At 23.3% G+C, this 25,325-nt stretch overlaps 1 protein-coding gene across 1 annotated transcript in view; it reads left to right on the top strand.

Moving 5' to 3' along the window:
- LOC134836703 (matrix metalloproteinase-2) overlaps positions 1-25,325 on the top strand; it is a 207,365-nt gene that overhangs the window by 37,978 nt on the left and 144,062 nt on the right. Inside the window, exons 2-3 of the mRNA XM_063851889.1 lie at positions 18,027-18,128; positions 18,195-18,373. Of these exons, the coding sequence (XP_063707959.1) occupies positions 18,027-18,128; positions 18,195-18,373 (281 nt within the window). The remainder of the gene's footprint in view (positions 1-18,026; positions 18,129-18,194; positions 18,374-25,325) is intronic.

Below are 25,325 nucleotides of genomic sequence, written 5' to 3'. Positions count from 1 at the left end.
CACACAATCACATTATTTCCTCTTCAAAAACACATTAAACCCATATCGTTTGCGAGTCTTTTTTTTCTTGTGTTTTGCACAAATAGAAGAGGAGACAAGACGACACAAAATATTTCCCAAAATAATCATTCATTTACTTTCAAAACTTCTTGACTGTCATTGTCGGTGCGTTGCACAGTGGGCTGAAATTAAAAAAAACAAATTAAAAAAAAAATAAAAATTTTCAGAAATATCTTTAAAAAATAATTTATTTATAAAAAAAAAATATATTAATAAAAAAATTTAAATTTATTAAATTAATTACAAATAAAATTTTATTTTTTTTAAATAGGTACTTAAATAAAGAAAAAATAATTTTTAATATTTTTATTTATTTAATTTTTTAAAAATCTTTAAAAATTTCTTAAAATTAATTTTTTAAATAATTTTAAAAAATATTAAAATAATTAAAAAAAAATATTTAAAATTTTTTTTTGAATATTTTTTTGTAATTTTTGGCCCACTGTGCCTTGATACGAAAGTCAAGAATGAGAAAGAGGAAGAAAACTCCGTCTAGAATTGTCGTTAAGCGAACGGAGAGAGAGAAAAACAAGTAGTGTGTGTTGTATTTGTCAAGTCAATATTTGTCTTTAAGACTTTTCGAAGTAGATCTCTTTAAAATTTATGTACATTCATAAGCTATTATTATGTTACATTACAACTCTCGTGACATGTTACGGTAAATTGTTTGTTATACTTGTGCTCCGTCATTGACTTCCTTCATGTTTTGTCGTGTCAACATTTTATGATTGCCTTAAATATTTGTTTTAAAGGAAATTAGTTGATAAATTTTCCAGCAAAAAAAAAAATTAAGCTTAAAAAAAGATAAATTTAGGTCAATACAAAAAATAAGCAGATAAATTTTCCTTTTGAATGACAAATAATACTAATATTTCCTGTATTATTATTATGCGTGTACAACAACAGCAAAAAAAATATATCACGTTGCACAAAATCGGAAAAATCTACAAAATGCATGCAAACAAAAATATAACTCATCCGATTATTATCATTCGTGTGTGAGTGCAACAAAATGTGCACAAATTCAGAAGCTGGGTATATAAATAAATATTCATGACAATAATCATGGCATGAAATATGGATGAAATGGAGCAATGTTATGAGCGAAAATGTGGAAAAATGTCAAAGATCAATGAAAAATGTGAGTTTTTTTGCATCATGAGTTTCTTGATCAGATTAAAAAAAGAGAGAATTTGAAAAAAAAATTACAAGAAATTTTTTAAGAAGTTAATTTAATTTTTTTTTTATATTATTAAGAATTAATTCTAAAATATTTAGTAAAACTTTTTGATTAAATTTTTTTTATTAAAAATAAATAAATTATTAAAATAAAAAAAAAATAAATGTAATTTTAAAGAAATAATATCATTAAAAAAATTAAAAAAAAAGTAAAAAACATTTTTTTTAAGTTTCGAATTAATTAAAAAAAATCTTTTGAGAAATTTAAAAAAAAAATTTATAAAATTTTATTTTTTTTTTTATTTTAATTTCAAGGAATAATTTTAAAAATAAATTCTTTTGAGAAATTCAAAACAAAAATTACCAAATTAAAAACATCTCAAAAAATTAAAATTGATTAAATTTAAAATTATAAAAAAGTTGAGAAAAAATCATTAAATTTTTATTTTGAAAAAAATATAAAAGAATTTTTTTTTAATTAATTAATTAATCAAAATTTTGAATTGAATGATTTTTTTTAATTTTAAAAATATTTTTTCTGTTTTATTTTATTTATTTAGAAAATATTAAAATTTTATTTTAAATTTTATTAATTTATTTATTTAAAAATTAAAAAAAAAAAATTAAAAAAATATATTGAATAAAATTAAATAAATAAAATTGACGAATAATTAATTTTTTTTTAATAAAAATTGAACTTTTTTCTTTACGATGACTCATTTTCTCATAACTTTTCAACAAAAACTTCTCGATTATGTCACAAGAGTGTCGATAAAATGTTGATAAAACTCCATTCCATTTATAATAAAATAATTTTTTTTATTTATTATTTTTTAATATCATTGCAAAAATTAATTTTCCATCTAAATTAAAATGTTTCAAACATAATTTAATCAATGGCAATTTCCTTTTCCTCATCACCATCGTCGTCGCAACGCAATCTCGTCATGCCATTGCCACGCATCCATCTCTGTATGTTGCAGTGCGTCATTTTATTATGTCAAACACTTTTGAATTAAAGTGCAGCTCTTCTGGAGCAAGAGAGAGCGTCGAGCAACGACAACCATTGATATGACACCTACATATTGTAAACATTTATCATCATAAAATTCTGTGCTCTGTGTGCGACTTTATTATTCATATTTCTGCATTGGAAGACGCTGATGTTATATAATAATAAATAATAAAATAAGATTCTGTTCGTCTCACTCTCGGAGCTTTCTTTCGCAAAAACAATATATATTCAAATTTCGCCTGCCTGCGACGAACAAAAAACGTTTTAACCTTAATTGATTTTATAATTTTATTAAAATGTCAATTACACATATCACGATTTACTTAAAAGAGACACTTTTTGCCTGCAAAAAGAAAATCAATTAAGTGTCCTTGCATGTCAAAAAGTGTGTGGCAAGGGAGAAATAATGAAATGAATGTTTTACACAAAATTATTACGACACAACATTTATTAATTGGACTCATTTATTCGCACTTTTAGACATTTAAATAAATTTTGTATGATCTATTAATGCTATTATTATATTATGCCGCGTAGATATCATGATAATCTAATTATTAAAACATTTCGCGTCATTAATTGTCTATTACGACTATTATTGTTGCTAAATATATATGATGTTTGCTCCCACTTATTAAATATGAATTTTGTCATTTCGTTCAGTTGTTCTTTGTTCATGTGCAAAAATTTTCCTGCTAATTATGTTTAATTTGCGACTTTTTGATGATGAGTCAACTTTCTTATCGCAGAAATTATTTATTCTAAATTGACACAAAAAGTATAAATGAATACAAAATTTAAAAAATTATTTTAAGAAAAAAAAATATTTTTAATGAGACCCAGTTCACATTTTAAAATGTTGACCCAATATAAATTATTATTTTTTACATCAATATATATTTTTTTTAATTTTTATTTAAATTTATTCAAAATAATTAATTAAAGTAAAAAAGTTAAATTTTTATTTTGCCCCAATGCACATTTTGAAATTTCTACATGTTAAAATTTATAGTTTGAATTTTGAAAAATCCTTCAAAAATTAACCCCAATGCATAATTTTTATTAATTAAAAAAAATATCATTTTAATCTCGTTGACAATGACCTTTTTAAATTTTGCCCCAATGCACATTTCAAAATGTCTACACAGTTCGTATTTAAAATTTTTACCTCGAAAAATATTTTAAAGTTGACCTTAATGACAAATTTGAAATTTCAATCCAATTTATATTTTAAAATCGTAACAAAACGACCTTTTCAAAATTTACCCCAATGCACAATTTGAATTTTTTCAACTTTTAAATGCCTTTTAAATACATACAAGATATTATCAGTAGTTCAAAATAACAAAAGTAGGCCGTTCCTTCAACTCTCTTATCGTATGTTCTTGCACTTCAAATTTGAGTTTTTTTCTGCTTTCATCTCAGAATTTAAGGAAAGAAAGAAAAAAAAAACGATAGCAAAACGCTTAGATTCGAGATAACTCCATAAGAAGAATTTTCATATCGTTCACAAATCACGGCTTCCGTGAATTGACACACTTTGTATTTTTTTTTATTTTTATTATTTTATCTCTTTTTCTTCATGCAACTACGATGATGAAAGGAAAGAAAAGGAGATATTTAGCATATCTTTATGCTTTTTTCCATAGATAAATTGCTAAATAAAGATAAAGCAGGCACTTTTTTCGCAGAAAAAAAATCATGAAGAGCTTTAGTAAGAAAAAAAGTGCGAAAAGTGTCTCAGAAAGAAATTCTTAAATTCAGAAAATTTTGATGAAATTACAGAAAAAAATTGTCTGGACAAGTTTTTCCCGCAAATCCTCAAGTATCATTACTACGCCATAAATAAATATGAGATTCACTGTAATTTAGACCATCTTACAAAATAACCGGGAGGATTATCGTCGATTCGCCGAAAAAGGAGAAGGAAAAAGAATTTTGTAAAAAATAAGCTAAATCGCATTTTAATTTGTTCAATATACGAAATGCGAAAAAAATAAATAAATAAAAAAAATTAAAATAAATATTTAAAAAAATTAAAAAAATTAAATTTATAAAAAATTAATAAAAATAATTTTTAAAAAAAAAAATTTTTTAAATAATTTATTTTTAAAATTTAAAAAAAATCAAAAAATTTTTAAATAAAATAATTTAAATTTAAAAAAAATATTAAATAATTTTTTTTTTTTCGTGAATTTTTTATTTTTTAATTTAATAAATTTAGTTTTTTTTTATTTTATTTCATTTATTTATTTATTTTTTTTATGAAATAATTTAATAATCTGAACACAGAATGACAAATAAACGCTTAAAATTTATTTTTTTTTTCAAAAATAATTTCAAATGCGGTAAAAAACGAATTGAGAGAAAAATTGTTCATTTACATTTCCACACAAAATTTTCGGATTGCGTCACTTTTATCGGAGATTCGGATGATGTCTCTCTAATACAACAACAATAATAATAATTGGAGTTAAGTGGTTGAGGAAAAACTGATTGCATAAAATAATAATGTTGTCTAGACATAATAAAAAGTTAACGAAAAAAAGGAATTCAACAAAAAAAAAATACAAAAATTGTTTAAAAGAAATTTCGTCTTTTAACTGCGAAAAAAAATGTCATTTCACTACATGACAAACTGTTTATATTCACATTATTTTAATGACATGCCTCGAAGCTAAGCTGATTTCATGACGAGTTTTCTTTCGTTTTTTTTTCTCGTTCGCCCACGAGCCGCCACGCAACGTGATGCGACTTCACGATCGGCTTCGCTTCGTTACAATGTCTTGAATTGTTCGCGTCGTTTAAAGAGTAACAAAGGTGTGTCATGTAATTTACTTTCAATTTGTAGCTGTAGCGGATTTGACGAATTTACGACGACGCCAAGAGTTAATTGTTGTATGATTTATGAGATCGTTATAGTTTTCTTTGTTGTTTACATTTGGACTTTCTTTCTACTGCGTTTTTCTGAGAAAAAGTGAATTTTTTACGGGTTTCGTAGAAGAAATACGCTCGATTGTGAAGTAAATGTTCTTTTTCTATGAAGAATGGTAAATTCTTTGTCTGGAACTGGATGTTTTATTATTTATTTACAGAAACCCAAGAACATTTCTATGGTAATGGACGAAATGTAACATGTAACAATAACAAACGAGGTTTTAAAAGTTGTCATTTAATTAAAGGCTTGAGTGCATTTTAACAAATTATTAAAATTTATTTAATTAATTACCTCAAAAATTTTTATTTTTCAAATTTTCAATTATTTTTAACTTATTTGTTTATTAAATTAATTTTTAATAAATTTTTTTTTATTTTTTATCTTATTTTAATTTTTTTTAAATAATTAGGTAAAATTTGAAATTTAATTTAATAATACCTAATTTAAAAAATTTAAATTAATTTAATTAATAATTAATTTTTTTTTTATTAAATTTATATTAAGTTATTTAATTAATTTTAAATAAATTACAATTCTAATAAATTTTAAAATTGCATTTAATAAAATAATTTAAAATTTTTTTTTATTTTTCGTCAGATTTTTTTATGTAAAAATTAAAATTTTCGAAGTTAAATAATTATGATTAAACATACTTAATAAACTTAATTTTTTAACATTTTTTTTTTTTAAATAACAATTTTTTTTAAATAATAAATAATAAAAAATTAATAATAATTTAAAAAATAAAAAAATTAAAAATTAAATAAAAAATTTAAAAATAAAAAAATAATATGAAAATTTTTTATTGTAAATTTTTATTTAAATTTTTTTAATTTTGAGCCTCAGACGTCAAAACGAAGAAAAAATCAATTTTTTCAATAATTTTTTTTAAAATGTTTCGAACAAATGTTTATAAATCCACATAAAATAAAGAGTCAAGTCTGGATGAAGTCTAAAGTTTACAATTCCAAAAATAACATCATTTTTCATCCATTCACTCAACTCGCATAAATACATGAAATTTATTTATTAACAATTACATCTCTCCTCTTGCACGTTCCAAAACATGCAGTCGTTATATAAAACAAAAAAACATTAAAAATGAACAAAAAAAGTAAAGTTCCTATTTACTTTAAAAACAAGCCATAATATAGTCTAATTGTGGTTGTTTTTGAGGTGCACGTGACAAGTCTTTCTTTCGGTTTCGAAATAATCTTGAACAAACAGAGAAAATCCTTTTTTTTACATAAGATGACGACGCCCGCTCGACGAAACAACAACAAGGATGAGAACAAAATGTAATGCCATGTGCTTGTTGTTCTACTTTGTGAGCTTAATGCAGAGCAGCTATGCCATTTTCCTCCTTTTGTTTGCACGGAGAAATATATTGCATTTGATAAATCGGTTCACTATTGTGGTTTTGATTGCACTCTTCTGCTTAAATCTCTCCTGTTTGTAGTTTCTGCTGCGGTAAGAAGAGGTAGATTTGTGCTTTACATATTTTTTGTGAATTGCATTTTGATGGAAAAAGTTTGAGATTTTAAGAGGAATGATGTCTATTAGTTTAAAAATTTATAAATTAATCACGTCAAATAAAAAAAAATAAAAAATTTGCATTGGGCTAAATTTTTATATGCTCAAAAATTTCAAATGTGATCGGGGCTCAAAACATAAGATTTGAAATGAAAAATTTTTTTTTTTAAATGTGTATTGGGCCAAAATATTAAATATGCTCTGAGTAACATATTTTAAAATGTGCAATGGGTTAGTTAAAAAAAATATTCAAATTTTTTTTGACCCAATGCACATTTTTTAAATTTAATCAGTTAACATATTAAGTTTATACAAAAAAAAATTAGAATATGCATTGGGCAAAATTTTTATATGGTAAAAAATTTTTAAATTTGACCTGGGCTCAAAATGTAAGATTTGAAATGAAAATTATTCTAAATATCAAAAAATTAAAAATGAGTTGAAATGTGGGTTAGTTTAAAGAAATTAAATATTTTTGACCTAATGCATATTTTATAAATTTATTCAATTCATATTAATTTTTTTTTTATCTAATTCATATTTCAAATTATTATTTTTTTTTAATTTTTTACCCAGTTTACTTTTTAAATTGATAAAAAATATCAAAATATGCATTGGGAAAAAAATTTTGGAATTTGCATTGGGTCGAAAATTCAAAATTTGATATGAACTTTACTCAATATGCATTTAAAAAATTTTTCCCAATGCACATGAGGTAAAAAAATTAATCTGAGGAGAATTTTCAAAATGTGCATTGGGTAAAAGTCACGTGGTTTTATTTTTTTTTTAATTTTAAAGCACTTTTGTAATTTTTTTGACGACTTTTTGTATATTTTTTTTCTTTTGATCTGTATTCCTGTTCTTTTTGTGAGCAAGATAGCGACTCAAAGGGTGCATCATCTCGTCTTTTGTCTTTCTTTGCGAATCTTTTTCGTAATTCCTTCAAAAAAAAAATAGAGCACAAAAACGGAGAGAAAAGGAATTTATTTCCATATATTGAACGACAAAAGTAAGCAAATATTATCTTATGTGGATTTTCTTTCATCGCCAACATCATCCTCATCCACTTCTCAAATATATAAATTTATCTTGTCAGTTCCTTTGACAGACTTTCTTCTCTGTCTGATCTCCTTGCGTGCATGGAAAAAGATGATCGTTCCATCACTTCCTGTCTTGTCTGCCAAAAAACAACCGAGACGCCCAACCAACAAAATAAAAAAATGAAATAAAATTACTTCACAAAAATGCATTTTATATTTATGAGTATGCAAATTCAATTTATAAAACAATTTTTCATTTTAAAGCAACACACAGGGCTTTTCTTCTTTTTCTCCGCTCCGTGAGTGTGCAGAAAAGTTCAAACCGGGAAAAAAATGTTTTGTGTGTGGAACGAGAGAAAAGTGTTATTAATGATGCATTTCACTTTAATACATGATATAAAGGTTTTATTGTTCGGCGTAAAAGAACAAAAAAAAATGTTGCAATTTTGCTCGTGTGTGTGGGCGTAGAAAGGCATAAAAGTGCATCATCTAAAACATCATAAAGATTTTAGAGCATGATTTGCTATTTTTTTCTTCAGGTTTAAGTGATTTTTTAATGTTTTCTTCTTTTTTCTCGACATTTTTCAATATAAAATGCTAAAAAGTGCTGAAAATGGATTAAAGATAAACACTTGAAAACATCAAAATTTTTGGATCGCATTTAAATTCTTGTAAAGAAGGACATGAAGAGACATCCTTATAACATGTCATAAACACTTGTATTAAAAAATAAAAAAATTTTCTGCAAATTTCTTTTTGCTAGAAAGGAATGTCATGCACATGTCATACAAATAAATCTATAAAAAAGATACAAAACGACGATATACATTACATGAAGAAATAAAAAAAACGAGAGAAATAAAATCAAAATGCTTATCATTGACAATTTTATACAGATTGTACGATTATGGTGTCTGTGAAGTATGTAAGTTGAAGTACGTTGCAAAATATTAGAATGGAATTTTTTTCAGTATATAAGATTTTATTGCTTTATCAAAGATGAGGACGTGTAACTTTGCATTTGGAAAAAAAATTACAGAAAGGTCGCGAAAAAAGTTATTTTTAATTTTCAAAAAAAAAAATAAATAAATTTAATTTATTAAAAAAAGATTAAAATTTTATTTTTTTATAAAAATTATTTGTTTAAATTAATAAATTAATTTTGTTAAATTTTTAAAAAATATCAAATTCAATTATTAAATTGTAAAAAATAATAAAAAAAAATAAAATTTTTAAAAATAAAAAAAAAATGACAAATAAATTTTGACAGCTGTCATTTTCTTCAAAAGTAAAAAAAATCACAAAATTTCATTTTTTTTATAATTTTTTTTTCTAATTAATCAAATATTTTTTTAAATTTTTTAAAATATTAAAATTATTTATAAAATTTTAAAATTAATAAAAAAAAATTAAATTTATGAAAATACAAATAAATATTATTTTTAATTTAAATATTTATATTATTTTAAGATTATTTATTTTTTTATTATTTTTTTTTTTGATTAAAATTTTTAAATCATTTTAAATCAATAAATTAAATTAAATGAATAAATTTATACTTAATAAATTTTCATTTTGAATTAGAAATATTTTTTTAGGAAAATTTGCATAAATCAAGCCCTTGCTGTAAAATAATCTTATTTATAAAAAAAAATTGAAGAAAAAGCAGTCATGTAAATTTGTTAGTTTTTTGACATTCAGTAACAACATTAAATATTGAATTGCAGTAAAAGTCTCGGAATTTTTTTTATCACATTTAGATATCGATATCTTTCGTAGACTTACTTTATTTGTCTTCTAAGTGCATTTTTATTTCATTTTCATACACACATTCTTATTTTTTATATGTTGATATATCTTTAAATCAAAATTTTCTGAAAAAGTGTTTTTGTTATAGAATTTGGTTCAATATTCGATTTTTATGGATTTTGATAAAAAATCAAATATTATAATGATTTTTATCATAAAAAATATTTATTTTATTATTTAATATTTTTTAATTATTTATATTTTATTTATATTTATTTATTTTTTTTTATTTTTTTATTTTATTAATTTTTCATTTTAATAAAAATAATTAATAAAAATTTTTATTAAAAAAATATTAATTAATTTAAAATTTTGGGAAAAAAAATAAAATTAATTAATTTTAATTAAAAAAATTTTTTAAAATTTTTATATACTAATTTTATTTAAAATTATTCCTTAATTTATTTTAAATATTAAAAAATAATTAATATTATTAAAACATTTTAAAATAAATTAAGAAATAATTTTTAAATAATATTAATTATTTTATTTTTATAGTTTAATTAAACATCTAGAAAAATTAAAAAATTTTTTTTTTTTAATTTCTTTTAGTTCAATTTTTTTAAATCTTTAAAGCATTTTAAATTTATCGCCTCTTTAAAAAAATAAAATTTCTACTATTTTGCATTTAAATTTAAATTGAAGCCGAAGAAAAAAAATCTTGGCATCATTTGATTGTTTAAATAATTTTGCATTACAAATCTTCAAATAAATCGATTCAATCCTACTTTTATTTTATTTTTATTAAGTCCTTAAATCTACAAGAAAAATCAAAAGTGGCTTAAAGAGGATTTAAAACTATCCAAGTTCTTCACATCTTGCGAGAAATGAAAAAAAGAGAAAAACCACAAGACGACTTTAATTGTAATTACCATATTTTCAAGTTACCACAGCAAGTTAGCATAGTTTGTCATAAAAGAGGTGTGCAGTTGTTAAATCACAATGCTTTCTCCGCGTTCAAGTGAAAAAAAAAGAAAAGAAGAAGGAAAAAAAATCGAAAAAGAAAAGAAAAATTGCACAGGTTTTCTTTTTCAATTATGCCGTTCCCTTTCATTACTTTTTTTTGTCGTCATTCGTTTCTTCTTCTCGACTTTTTTTTCCTGCTTGGTTTCATTTATAATAACGTTGTTAAATAAGTTTGCCAGTGTGACAGACAAAACGAATTGTTTAGCTCGCATTGCTCGGTGTGAACTGCAATTTTCTAAATAATACACAAAATAACACTTGAGTCACGTACATAAGTCTCTTTTTTTTTGCAATGTGACGACCTTTTAAACACGTACTAATCATTATGAGGCTTTTTTCTGTGTGTTTGTTGTTTTGTGCTCGGTTAGTTGCTACCTACTCGGCAAAAGGAGCGAATAAATGAATGAAATATTGTGTGGTTTTCACGTTGTTGCGTTTTTGTTATCAGCAGCATCGAACGCATTGCATTTCTGTGGAAAAATATAATTGCTGATGTCCTTTGTTCCCGTTTTGTGACGACGACGGCGGCGGCATTGTATTTGTTAAATTGACCCTGAACTGAAATTAGTCATGATTTTCCGTGAATCATCTGGATTTTATCTTTGTTTGTCTTATGGGGTACGAAGGTTCCTTATCGAAATTTATGAATGAATGAATAACGGTTTCTTATCGCACTTTTTGAGTTATTTACAACTGAGTCACTATTTCCGATGCGGATTGAAAGTTTGACATGCATTTCTTTGATGCATGAACGTTTATCGTAAGGCGTGAATAGAATTATAAACAAAAAAAAATTAAAAAGTTGTCGTTGAAAGATTTTAAAATTTATTTTATCGTATTTTGAGGTTAAACCACGTGACTTGAAGTACATTCAGAATTTATTTTCTAATTAATTTTTAGAAATTTTACAGAATATAAATTTTAAATAATTTACCCAGAGCACATTTTATAAGTTTTTGAACCAATACACAGTTAAAATTTTTCTCCCAATAAGCTTTAATGAAATTTTAACCACGTGACTATATAAACTTCAATACGTGAGAAGCCCCAATGCCCATTTTTTGTTTTCTAATTTTGCCCCAATAATTTTTTTTTTATTTTCCCAATGCACATTTCATATTTTTTTTAGTCCAATTGACATTCAAAATTTTGCCCCAATGCAAATTTTAAAAATTTTACCCACGTGACTTTTTTTTACAAAATAATTTTTAAAACAAATTTTCCCTTCAAATTTTTACCCAATGCACATTATATTTTTTAAAAGTTTAAATTTTTATCCCAATGCATATTTTTATTTTTTTTTAACAATTTTCTATTTTAACAACAAATTTAAACCCATTGTACATTTTAAAAAATTTCCTTATAAAATATTTATTTTTTTTTATTTAGAGAACATTTTAAAAAATTACCCCAATGAACATTTTAATATTTATTTAAACCACGTGACTTTTTAAATTTTTTTTTTCATAATTTCCCAATGCGCATTTTAAATATTTTAAATTATATTTTAAAGCAAATTCCTTTTTTTCAATTCAAAAATAAAAATTAAATTTTGTCCCAATGCAAATTTCAAAAAAAAATTAAACACGTGGTCAAAAATTTCACATTTTTCCCTTTTTCATTTTTCTTAAAAATGCACCAAAAATAAAAATAAAATTGAGTAACAAACATCCGGCGCTCCGTTAATTTTTAATTCATATTTATCGGTGCATGCTTATGACAGGTTGTGAATATTAAAACGCATTGCGAATGGACGATTTATTCAAACAAAACAGCTCGGAGAGTTCTTTCTCTCTGCTCTCTCCGCTGTCATGTTTAAAATTTGAGAATTTGTTTAATTTAACATTTCACACACTGGATGTAATTAAATGCATTTATCCCCCGTGTGTGAGTGTGAGTGTGTGCGACAACAGGGCAATGTTCGGGTCAATAAGAACATGCATCGATGATGATGATGATGGTGATGCAAGTCAACTGCTTCTGCACTAATGCATCCTTTAGGGAATGAATTTGATCGATGTTCAATTAGCATTATATTTTAATGCAATTACAAGAAATTGATATGCAAAATATTTCATGTGATGTTGGATAATTATTGTTATTGTGCGTGCGTGGTAAATGACGGTAGATTCGGTGACAATTCAGATTTGACAGCGACAAATATTTTAATTTGATTGGATAATTTTTCGGGCAAAGAGTTTTTATTGGTTTTGTTTATCGTTTTTGAGAAATTTACAATTAAAAAAAAAATCTTTTTTTTATTCAAAAAAAAAAAATAAATTAAATAAAAATTTTAATTAATTAATTAAATTTTATATTTAAATTAAATATATTTTTAATTTTTTGAAGAAAATATTTTTTACTTAGAAAAATTAAAAATTTTATTAAATTTTTTCAAAAATTTTTTTATTTTTATTTTTTTTTTTTAAAAAAATTTAATTTAATTTTAAAAATTTATTTTTATTCATAAAAATATAATTATAGTTAAAAAAATTATTTATTTTATTTTTAAATTTTTATTATTTTTTAAAAATTATTTGGTTTGTGAATTCTTTTAAAAAAATAACTAATTATTTCTTTATTCAATATTTATTAATTTAAAAATTTGAAAAAAAATTAATATTAAAATTAAATAAAAAAATATTTGGTATGAAAATAAATAAATAAAATAAAAAAAAATATTAAAAACTTTAACAAAAAGTAATTTTAAAAAAATTAGACAAAATTAAAATTTTATTAAAAATTTAATTTAAAATTATTAAAAATTTAATTAAAATTATTAAAAATTTTATTTAATTTAAATTCATTTGTTATTTTTTTTAATTTTTAATTAAGGAAATTTTGCAAAAAAATTCACAAAAATACAATTTTAGTAAAAAAAAAAAATTATTAATTTTTTAAAATTTTAACTATTTTTATTCTAAAAGATTTATTAATTTTTTATTTATTTTAAATTTTAATAACTTAAAAATTTGAAAAAAAATAAAATAAAAAAAATATTAATTGAAAAATAACTAAAATAAAATGTTTTCCTCAAAAACAAATTTTCTTAAATTATTTTTTTTTTATTTAATCTTTTCAAACCATATGAAAAATTTCTCTAATAACCGAGCTTCATTTGATTAAACAACTCAAGAAAGATGTTCAATTATAAAAAAAAGTTATTCTTCAGACCAATCATAATCACAGTCGATGTACTTTCACATGAAAATAATAATAATTGCAACACCGACGTCGACGACGAGAAGGAAGCAGAAGAACAATAACAATCATTGAGTTTTAAAAACATCATAAAAATTATCATCATCTAAATAACGACAACGACGACGAAGGATGATGACGACGATACGATTAATAAACAGCCATTTCCAGTCCATATAAATGTTTTTATTGTGAAAATTGTGCAATCTAATAATAAAAGTGGCACGGAGCGAAGAAAGAAAAGTGCATTTAAAATGCAATCATCCGATTTGAATCTACTCACATTATCATTTAATAAACATAAAATACGAGAAAATCTCGCATATTATCATTGTGAGAAGAAATAAACAAACAAATATAAAATAGACGGAGATAAAAATAAATTTGAATGTGAGTCTGTTTTGTTGGTTGGCTGGTCGATTCAGATGCGGAGGAAGGATTAAGTAACGTAAATCTTGCAACTGGTTCAATAATAATCAAAAGTTTAGAATATTATGCGCATAACATGCCTTTCAAGTGTTTTGAATATTATTATTAGAAAATAAAGTGAGTTTGTGTGTAGGTGAAAAGCGGAGCGGAGGAAGGATGATAAACTCGCAAGTGCACAAATGTGTGTATTTATGACTTTAATGCGAATTAAAACGTGACACACGAAAGTTATTTATTCCAACATTATTATCATCTGCGTTTTGAATAAAAGAAAATTTTCAGTGAGAATATTTTTCATTGTAAAAATTTTCGTCTCGCTTATCAAAAAAATTTTTTTTATTAAAAAAAAATAAAAAAAAAATAATTTTTTAAGTGAAAATTTTTTAAATTTGTTAAAAATTAAAATTTTTTTTTTTTTAAATTTAATAATTTCTCTAAAAATTATTTTAAAAAATTAATTAAAAAATTTTAAATATAAAAATTATTTATTTTTAGATGTGCAGAAATTTGTAAAAATTTAAATTCAGTATTTAATTTCATTTAATTATTTTTTAAAAATGTAATAAAAAATTATTTTTGTATCTAAAAATGTCCTTACATACTTAATTTTTTTTAAAGTAAAATATTTATTTTTTTTTTATTTTTTTAAATATTTATTAGCTTGTCTAAAAAAATTATGAAAATAAATATTGAAATTATTAAAAATATTTTTTTATATTTTCAAAAAGTTTTAATACATAATAAAAAAAAATAAATATAAATAAATTATTCTTATATTTTCAAACCTGCTGAAATTTGTTAAAATTTTTATTTTTTTTTTTATAAAAAATATTTTTTTTAAATTTTATTTTATTAATTTAAAATTAATTATTTAAAAAAATAAAATAATTTATTAAAGAATCATAATAAAATATATATTTTTAATTAAAGATTAGATTTGAAAAAAATTTAAATAATTTAGGAAAAAATAAAATAATATATGCTTTAAAATGAAGCGAAAATTAACTGAAAATATAATAAAAATATTTTAATTTTTTTTTTAAATTTTATTTAATTTTTTTTTTTGTTTGGAAAAAATAATTTGTGGAAAAAATATTTTTTTTTTTAATTTGAAGCAAAAAGTATCAGAATATAATTAAAATATTTTTTAAAAATATTTATTTTAATATTTTAAAAATATTGCTAAAATTACAAAAATTGTTAATTTATATTTTTTTTAATTTAAAACTTTTTTTTTTAATTTTTTAACTTAATTTTTTTTTTAATTTTTTCAACCTAAAAATTTCTTTAAAACTATTTTTTGTATTTGTTTTATTTTTTTTATTTTTCGTGACATATATTAATAAAATAATCATAATAATAACAATATGTACATAAAATAGCGATACTTTTGTTTTGTAGAACAAAGCTCTTCTGTGTATGTAAAATTGGCGCCAACATGTGTCAAAAAATGATTCATCGCCATCGATTAGACGCGTTCGCAGTCATGAGTGATAAGAAGCTCCAAACTGCGTAAAAAAAAACTCTCAAGTTAATTCTCGCATTATTTAAATTAAGAAACGTCGCTGTTTATTTTACGGAATTTTTGTTTGTATTTTTTGTCGCATTTTAATTTCTTCGCGGAAATGTTTGTCTTTTCATCAAAAAAGAAAAAAAAGTTTGTTTGATTGGTTCATGACAGTGATTAAATGATTATTTTGCGACGACGTACTTCTTGACACTTATTACTCTTCATCACGAACTTTTTCCTCTCTCTCGCGACGACGATGACGAGATTTTTTGCATATTGACTTATCAATTAAAATATTTTAAACTTTTTGACAGGAGCTTACACCTCGTTGCTGTCGTTCGTTGACGAAATTAAAATTAATTAACGTTTCGAGAGTAAATAAATTTCGAAAGCCAATCAAGAAGTCGAGATGGGAAATTAGCATTCATGAGTCTCATTCTCGGTCAATAAATGGATAAACACGTAAATTTATGTTTATTGTGCTTGTATTTTACACCTATTAGCAAATAAAAGCAAACACGAGACGACAAACAATTCCAATTTTACGACTCTTTGAATGTTTTTCGTGCGCCCGAGACTCATTATTAGTTGTCTCGCCCCTTTTTCTGTGTGTTTGGCAGTATTTTCGCTCGCCTAAATAGCTGCCGATCGCTGCTGCTGAATCTAAATATAGTAATTAGAATTCAAAACGTGGCGACCAATTTCCTTTTGCCATTTCGGATTAGTTAGTCACGAATTGTGAAAACGACAAAAAAAGACAATTTTTCGAGATTCACCCAAATTTTATTAATAAAATTACGTACTTTGACGCCAGATTCCAATCATGCCGAATGTTCTTGTTAAACTTTTGCTAGTTTTGTAATTTCTATTTATTAAATAATAATAATCAGAGAGACACTCTTATTTAATATTCCGAACAAGTGGTGTCAATCACAACCGCAATAAATCAAATCAACTCCATTATTGTGACAATCAATGTTGTTGTTGTGCGTCGCTCTCTCTCTTGATAGACGTCTTCTGCAGTGAATGAACGACCGATAAACTTATTACTATTTAAAGTAATTTGTCGAATGTTGTCCCCATTATTACGTAATTTACATGTTTTTCGAAAAAGGGACGGGATTTGATGAAAATTGGCGGGAAAATTAAAAATGGCGCCATTTTTTAGATCAAATATTTAAATTAAGATAGCGCTGAGGTTTTACGAAATTTTAAAATATGAATTTTTTTATTAACATATATATTTTTAATTTAATTTATTTTTTTAAATTTATAAATTTTATTAACATTAATTTTTAAAAATAAAAATCATATTTTTGCAATTGAATAAAATTACGAAAAAATTAAAAATTTGCATTTTATTAAAATAAATAAAAAATATAAAAATAAAATAATACCTAAATAAAAATTAAAAACTCTACACGAAAATTAATTAATTTTTATTAATAAATTAATTATTCTGTAAAAATAAATAAAATAAAATAAATAAAAAAATTAAATTTTTACATCCTAAAAAAATTTTACATAATATTTGAGAATATTTTATAATTGTTTTTTTTTTTAATTGATTAATTAATATTTGTAATTTTTTTTTAAAGAAAAATAAATAATTTAAAAGCTAAAAATTATTTTATTTAAAATTTTTAAGAACTTATTAACTAATTAATTGAAAGAATTTTATGAGAAAAATTTAATAAAAAAAACATAATTTTGACATTTAAAAAAATTTTTGTGAATATTTAATTATTTAAAAAAAAATAATTAATTAAATTCCGTAAAATTTAAAAAATATTGAGAAAACAAAAAAATTAAACTCAAAAAAATTTAAAAAATGTTTAAGTCTTAAACTAAATATTTAAAATGCTTTGAATAAATTTTTTAAATTTTCTAAAAATATTTTTTGAATAATTTTTAATTTTTTTTTTGCTTTTTAATAAAAATCTTTAAGGCAACATCTCTGCCATCTCAACTCAACTTCGAGTGCTAACATGCAAAATATCCTTCATGTACCAAATAAATCATAATAAATTTTAATTATCATAAATCTTTGACTGTTTTATTGTCGTCTTTTGGTTTTTGTCTGCCTGCCTTCGTATGTGTTATCGCTCTTTTCCGACAAGTCGAGTCGTTCGTTTTTGCAACCAACGATTTGTTTCAAAGAAAGGGGAAGAAAAACATGAAATATGAATGTTTAACCCGGAAAATCAGTGCAATGTGGTTGTTTGGCGGCAGAAGAGAAGAGAACAACAAAAAGTTGCTAATTAAGAAGACGAACTAATTACTCAAAATGGAAATGATTGAATAATTTACTGAAAAATATTTTTTCTCTTTTTTTTTTACTTGCAGCAAAATTACTTGATGGAGTTTGGATATCTTCCAAAATCGAACATTGAAACGGGCAATTTGCGAACTGAGGAGCAGTTGAGAGGAGCGATCAAGAATTTGCAGGTAAAATTATTTTATTTATTTTTTTTTTAATTTTATTAAAATAAATTATTTTTTTTTAATTTTAAGAAATTTGGAGGAATTCCTGAAACGGGAGTTCTTGATGCCGCTACACGTAATCTGATAAGGCAACCACGATGCGGGATGCCAGATAACGTTGACAGCGGAGATTTTTCTGCTACGAATTCACGGAGGAAGCGTTATGTCATCCAAGGGAGTAAATGGGATCACACCGATTTAACATGGAGGTAAGTTTAAAATATTTTTTTTTATTTTACGAAATTTTTATTGAATTTTTTTAATGCGTATTTTTATATTTTTTTCTAAATTATTTTTTAAAAAATTCAGATAAGAAGTTTTCGTTTATTTTTATATTTATATTAAAATTTTTCATTTTTTTTTTTTTTGTAAAAAATTTTATATTTTTTGAAACACAAAATACCATGCATCTCCATTGCAATATTTTAATAAAATTAATTAATTTTATTTTCGTTATTTTTAAAATTTTTATTATTATTAATTAATTATTTAAAATTTTAATATTTTTTTAAAAAATAATTTTAAATAATTAATGATTTCAACAGTTAAAAATAAATTTTTATATGAAATTGTTTTTTAAAAATGTATTAAAATTGTAAATAATTAATAAATTAATAAATATATAAAAATTTTAAAAATATTGAAAACAAAAATTAATAAAATTTAATAAAAATTTAAAAAAAAAATAAATTAAAAATTTATGTAAAAAATTAATAATAATTTATTTTTTTTAAAATTAATAAAAAAATATTGATAAAATTTTATTAATTTTGATAAAACAAAATTTTAATTATTTTTTTCCAAAATATTTTTTTCATGGTTTTTATAAATTTTTAATTAAAAAACTAAAATATTCTATGAATATTTTTTAAATATTTTATTTTTTATATTTAAAAAAAAATTAAAAATATTTTTTTTTAATTTTAACATTTTATCATAAACTAAAAAAATATCTCGCCACAAAAACTTAAAATGTCACTCTGAAAAATTCCACAAACAGCTTATCAACGACAATTTTTCTCGAATCCAAGTGAGGCACGATAAATAAAACATGATTCAGTACCTTTGCAACTCTCGCTTCACTCATTTTTCCGCACACACAACACAGAACAAGGTGACAAAATTATCTCAATTACGTTAAAAGTATGCACTTTCTGACATCGTAATAAATATACAGCGCACACGGAGTGCATTACAAGTAGCTTATGTCGAGACTCTTGTTCGACTATTTTCAAGTCACTTCTTTGCAAATATACACTTTCACATTGTTTTTATCCTTCGTTGTCGCACGAAATACAAAAAAAAAGTTTAAAAAGGAAGAAAAATAAATACTGCTGAAAAGGTGTCTACAGGTAGTTCTTTTTATAAATATTCTCATCTTGCACTAAATTTACCCAACATATTTTTTAAATAATAACCCATATAAATGTATGACAGTTTTGCAAACCCGAAAGAGAGAAAAAAATATAAACACAGAAAAAAACACCAGAGACATGGATAACAGATGAGGACAAAAGCACGCCGCTCTACCCAGGTTGAATGAATTGTGCAAGAGTGTAATATGTTAATGTCGGTGCAGTTGGTGTTCGCTTACGACTCGTTTTATTCTCCCATTTTTTTTTTTTTTTTTTTTTTTTTGATACACATAATTTTGCTCGCACTATCATCTCGTCCCAACAATGTCGCCATGATAAAAGTTGAACGAAAAAAAAAATTAAAATAAAAAAATAAATAGAAAATATGAAAGAGAGAATGTACAGAGAAAAAAAATGTAAAACTTTACCCAAAGGTCATTAAAACGTCGTATCAAATAGAATAATTTTATTCTTTTTTGTTTGCCACTGTGTCTCTTCTTCTTCTCTGTGTCTCACTCTCTTGAAGGCTCCGAATGCTGTATCACGAGAGTATTACAACTATCATGTCGAAAAAATATTTCTTTCAAAAGAAATGAGTGAAAAGTTAGAGAAAGTTTTCATCAGAAAATGATAAAATTGCTTTTTGAATGTAAAGTTGCCCAATGCACATTTTCAAATTTCTGCCGAATGCAAATTTGAAAATTATTTTTAAATAAAAAATTTATTTTGAATTTTCTTTAAGTTTACATTTTTAAAAATATGCATTGATTTATTTTAACAAATTTAAAATGATATTTTAAGTTTTTGGCCCAATGCACATTTAAGATTTTTAATTAAATTTTTAAAATTAAAAGCCTTAATTAAATTAATTTATTTTTATCATATTTTTTTTAATTTGGAATTTTTAGAATTTTTTTTAAATTTTTTCAATGAAAATAAAAAAATTTGACCCAATGCACAATGTGAAATTTTTGATCAAAGCTTGTTTTGAATTTTAAACCCAACACACATTTTTCTTTTCATCTTAATGGTTTTTTTAACTTCCAAAATTAATACAAACTATATTTTTTTTTGTCGTATAACACAATTAAAATTTTAGACCCAATGCACATTTTTAAATTTTTATTTAAAGCAAATTTTAAAATTATTTCTTAATAAAAGTTTAATTTAAAATTTTCTTTAAAACTAAAAATTTTAAAATTTGAATTGATTTATATTAAAAAAAAAATTAAAATGATATTTTGGATTTTAGACCCAATGCACATTTGAGATTTTAAAATTACAGAAACATTAAAAACCCTTATTAAATTAATTTATTTTTATTTAATCTGTCTTTTTATGAATTTATTTTTTTTAATTTTTGAATATAAAAAATAAATTTTTAAACCCAATGCACATTGTGAATTTTTTTCTCAAAGCTTAAATTAAATTTTTAGCCCAATATACATTTTTATCTTTCACTTTCTTTTTAATGCTCTTTCACAATTTTATTCAAAAATTTTTTTTTGTTTTATAACCCAATTAAAATTTTAGACCCAATGCAAATTTTGATTTTTTATTTATTTATTTTTAATTTTATATATTTATAGAAAAATTCGAGCAAATTTAAAAATTTACCATTTTGGCATTTAATTTTTCTTTTAAAATGCGTTAAAAAATTTCCACAAGAATGAGAATAAAGTAAAAGAAGCAAAAAAAAGTAAGAAAGAAGAGACAAAAATATTATCAACAATTTATAATTTTTTTTGTAGCAAGATTTTTTTTTTATACTTTTGAACAAAACGTTTACAAGTGAAAAACGAATGAAAAAGGCTGGGGAAATGACTTTTAATAATAAAATAAAAGCAAAAAAGAAGAAAAATAAATACTGTTGAAGATTTCATCTGGAAATTATCAAGTTAATTTAGCACCCGTGTACTTTTTCACACAACTTTTTTAACTAAATTTCCCACACACAATTTTCAAAGAAATAATTTTACCGAAAAACTTTAAAATTTTCCATCAAGACTCTCGAAACATCTTTACCTACCGGAGGGGACACATAAAAATTTAAATTTCGTACGATTAAGATTATTATTACAACAACAACACACGATGACAAAATCTCCCTTTCACCGACGAACGAAGGTACATTAATTGAGGATCAACAAGATGTCCGTAAAAAAAGAGATTATTTTCCACTTATTCGTAATTTGATTAAAGGAAGCTTTGCTGTCTGACATCAGGATAAAGTATCGCCGTGGGACAATTTTTTCCTGCTCATTTTTCGGGGACATGCCATTCAGAGATGTTAAATTGTCGAAAGTCGTCAAAAAGTTTGCGTCGAAAGATGACCCACTGTCGTTAAAATTCGGTCCCTAAATGGTCATAAAACGGAAAATCTGGCAAAAAAAATTGCGAAGCGGTAAAATATGCAAATAACATATTTGATTATAACACAAGCTTGTGTCGGAGGAGGAAAAAAATTGAAACAAACAGTCATAATTGGATCAGAAAAGTAATTTTAATTATACTTTTTTTTCTGTGTATTTACACACTTTAATTCTGCCATAATTGAAATATTACTCGTAGCGAGACATTTTCTCATTTCGCAGTTTCGCAATGTCACGACGACGTAGCAAGAGAGAAACGCATTTCATGCAAAACTTTTCTGCATTTTAATGTGGCAAATTTTAATTATGATTATTATTTTTCGGGGAGAATACAAAAATTAAATTAAAGTTTACATTTTCATGGGATTCTCGGTACTTGAAGTGAAATCGTGCAACCCGAAAAGTTATCAAACACAAGGAAAAACAAGAGAAAAACTTTTTTTATTGCGTTTCGAAGAAAAAAAATTTAATATTTTTGTCCGTTATACTATGAGGAGTATGAATTTGTGAAAAAAAATTTTATGAGGAGTATAAAATTGTAAAATTTTGCATTTTTAATCATTTTTAAACTCAAAACTACCAAAAAATTGAAACTGAAAAAAAATTTTTTTCTTTGACATAGTTTTGTTTTGAAAACTAAATCAAGAGCAAAAAAACTGTGTTAAAAACTGTGTCAAAGCAATTTTTGTCAAATTTTGCTCCAAATGGATAAAAATTTGTCAGAGGGCTCTAATTTATCATTTTTAATCAATTTATAACTCAAAACTGCCAAAAAATTGAAACTGAAAAAAAAATTTTTCTTTGACATAGTTTTGTTTTGAAAACTAAATCAAGAGCAAAAAAACTGTGTCAAAAACTGTGTCAAAGCAATTTTTGTCAAATCTTGCTCCAAATGGATAAAAATTTGTCAGAGGGCTCTAATTTATCATTTTTAATCATTTTATAACTCAAAACTGCCAAAAAATTGAAACTGAAAAAAAATTTTTTCTTTGACATAGTTTTGTTTTAAAAACTAAATCAAGAGCAAAAAAACTGTGTCAAAAACTGTGTCAAAGCAATTTTTGTCAAATCTTGCTCCAAATGGATAAAAATTTGTCAGAGGGCTCTAATTTATCATTTTTAATCATTTTATAACTCAAAACTGCCAAAAAATTGAAACTGAAAAAAAATTTTTTCTTTGACATAGTTTTGTTTTGAAAACTAAATCAAGAGCAAAAAAACTGTGTCAAAAACTGTGTCAAAGCAATTTTTGTCAAATCTTGCTCCAAATGGATAAAAATTTGTCAGAGGGCTCTAATTTATCATTTTTAATCATTTTATAACTCAAAACTGCCAAAAAATTGAAACTGAAAAAAATTTTTTTCTTTGACATAGTTTTGTTTTGAAAACTAAATCAAGAGCAAAAAAACTGTGTCAAAAACTGTGTCAAAGCAATTTTTGTCAAATCTTGCTCCAAATGGATAAAAATTTGTCAGAGGGCTCTAATTTATCATTTTTAATCATTTTATAACTCAAAACTGCCAAAAAATTGAAACTGAAAAAAAATTTTTTCTTTGACATAGTTTTGTTTTGAAAACTAAATCAAGAGCAAAAAAACTGTGTCAAAAACTGTGTCAAAGCAATTTTTGTCAAATCTTGCTCCAAATGGATAAAAATTTGTCAGAGGGCTCTAATTTATCATTTTTAATCATTTTATAACTCAAAACTGCCAAAAAATTGAAACTGAAAAAAAATTTTTTTCTTTGACATAGTTTTGTTTTGAAAACTAAATCAAGAGCAAAAAAACTGTGTCAAAAACTGTGTCAAAGCAATTTTTGTCAATTTTGCTCCAAATGGATAAAAATTTGTCAGAGGGCTCTAATTTATCATTTTTAATCATTTTATAACTCAAAACTGCCAAAAAATTGAAACTGAAAAAAAAATTTTTCTTTGACATAGTTTTGTTTTGAAAACTAAATCAAGAGCAAAAAAACTGTGTCAAAAACTGTGTCAAAGCAATTTTTGTCAAATCTTGCTCCAAATGGATAAAAATTTGTCAGAGGGCTCTAATTTATCATTTTTAATCATTTTATAACTCAAAACTGCCAAAAAATTGAAACTGAAAAAAAATTTTTTCTTTGACATAGTTTTGTTTTAAAAACTAAATCAAGAGCAAAAAAACTGTGTCAAAAACTGTGTCAAAGCAATTTTTGTCAAATCTTGCTCCAAATGGATAAAAATTTGTCAGAGGGCTCTAATTTATCATTTTTAATCATTTTATAACTCAAAACTGCCAAAAAATTGAAACTGAAAAAAAATTTTTTCTTTGACATAGTTTTGTTTTGAAAACTAAATCAAGAGCAAAAAAACTGTGTCAAAAACTGTGTCAAAGCAATTTTTGTCAAATCTTGCTCCAAATGGATAAAAATTTGTCAGAGGGCTCTAATTTATCATTTTTAATCATTTTATAACTCAAAACTGCCAAAAAATTGAAACTGAAAAAAAATTTTTTCTTTGACATAGTTTTGTTTTGAAAACTAAATCAAGAGCAAAAAAACTGTGTCAAAAACTGTGTCAAAGCTTTTTTTGTCAAATTTTGCTCCAAATGGATAAAAATTTGTCAGAGGGCTCTAATTTATCATTTTTAATCATTTATAACTCAAAACTGCAAAAAAATTGAACTCAAAACTGCCAAAAAATTGAAACTGAAAAAAATTTTTTTCAAAATTTGTCAGAGGGCTCTAATTTATCATTTTTAATCAAAAACTGCCAAAAAATTGCAAAAAAACTGTGTCAAAAACTGTGTCAAAGCAATTTTTGTCAAATGAAATGGATAAAAATTTGTCAGAGGGCTCTAATTTATCATTTTTAATCATTTTATAACTCAAAACTGCCAAAAAATTTCTTTGACATATTTTTGTTTTGAAAACTAAATCAAGAGCAAAAAAACTGTGTCAAAAACTGTGTCAAAGCAATTTTTTGTCAAATCTTGCTCCAAATGCATAAAAATTTGTCAGAGGGCTCTAAATCATTTTATAACTCAAAACTGCTGAAAAAAATTTTTTTCTTTGACATAGTTTTGTTTTGAAAACTAAATCAAGAGCAAAAAAACTGTGTCAAAAACTGTGTCAAAGCAATTTTTGTCAAATCTTGCTCCAAATGGATAAAAATTTGTCAGAGGGCTCTAATTTATCATTTTTAATCATTTTATAACTCAAAACTGCCAAAAAATTGAAACTGAAAAAAAATTTTTTCTTTGACATAGTTTTGTTTTGAAAACTAAATCAAGAGCAAAAAAACTGTGTCAAAAACTGTGTCAAAGCAATTTTTGTCAAATCTTGCTCCAAATGGATAAAAATTTGTCAGAGGGCTCTAATTTATCATTTTTAATCATTTTATAACTCAAAACTGCCAAAAAATTGAAACTGAAAAAAAATTTTTTCTTTGACATAGTT

Source organism: Culicoides brevitarsis, chromosome 1, assembly GCF_036172545.1.
Source record: "Culicoides brevitarsis isolate CSIRO-B50_1 chromosome 1, AGI_CSIRO_Cbre_v1, whole genome shotgun sequence".
In the NCBI taxonomy this organism is placed as follows: Eukaryota; Metazoa; Arthropoda; class Insecta; order Diptera; family Ceratopogonidae; genus Culicoides; species Culicoides brevitarsis.
The sequence above is the reverse complement of the archived record's forward strand: the minus strand, read 5'-3'. Positions and strand labels throughout refer to the sequence as shown.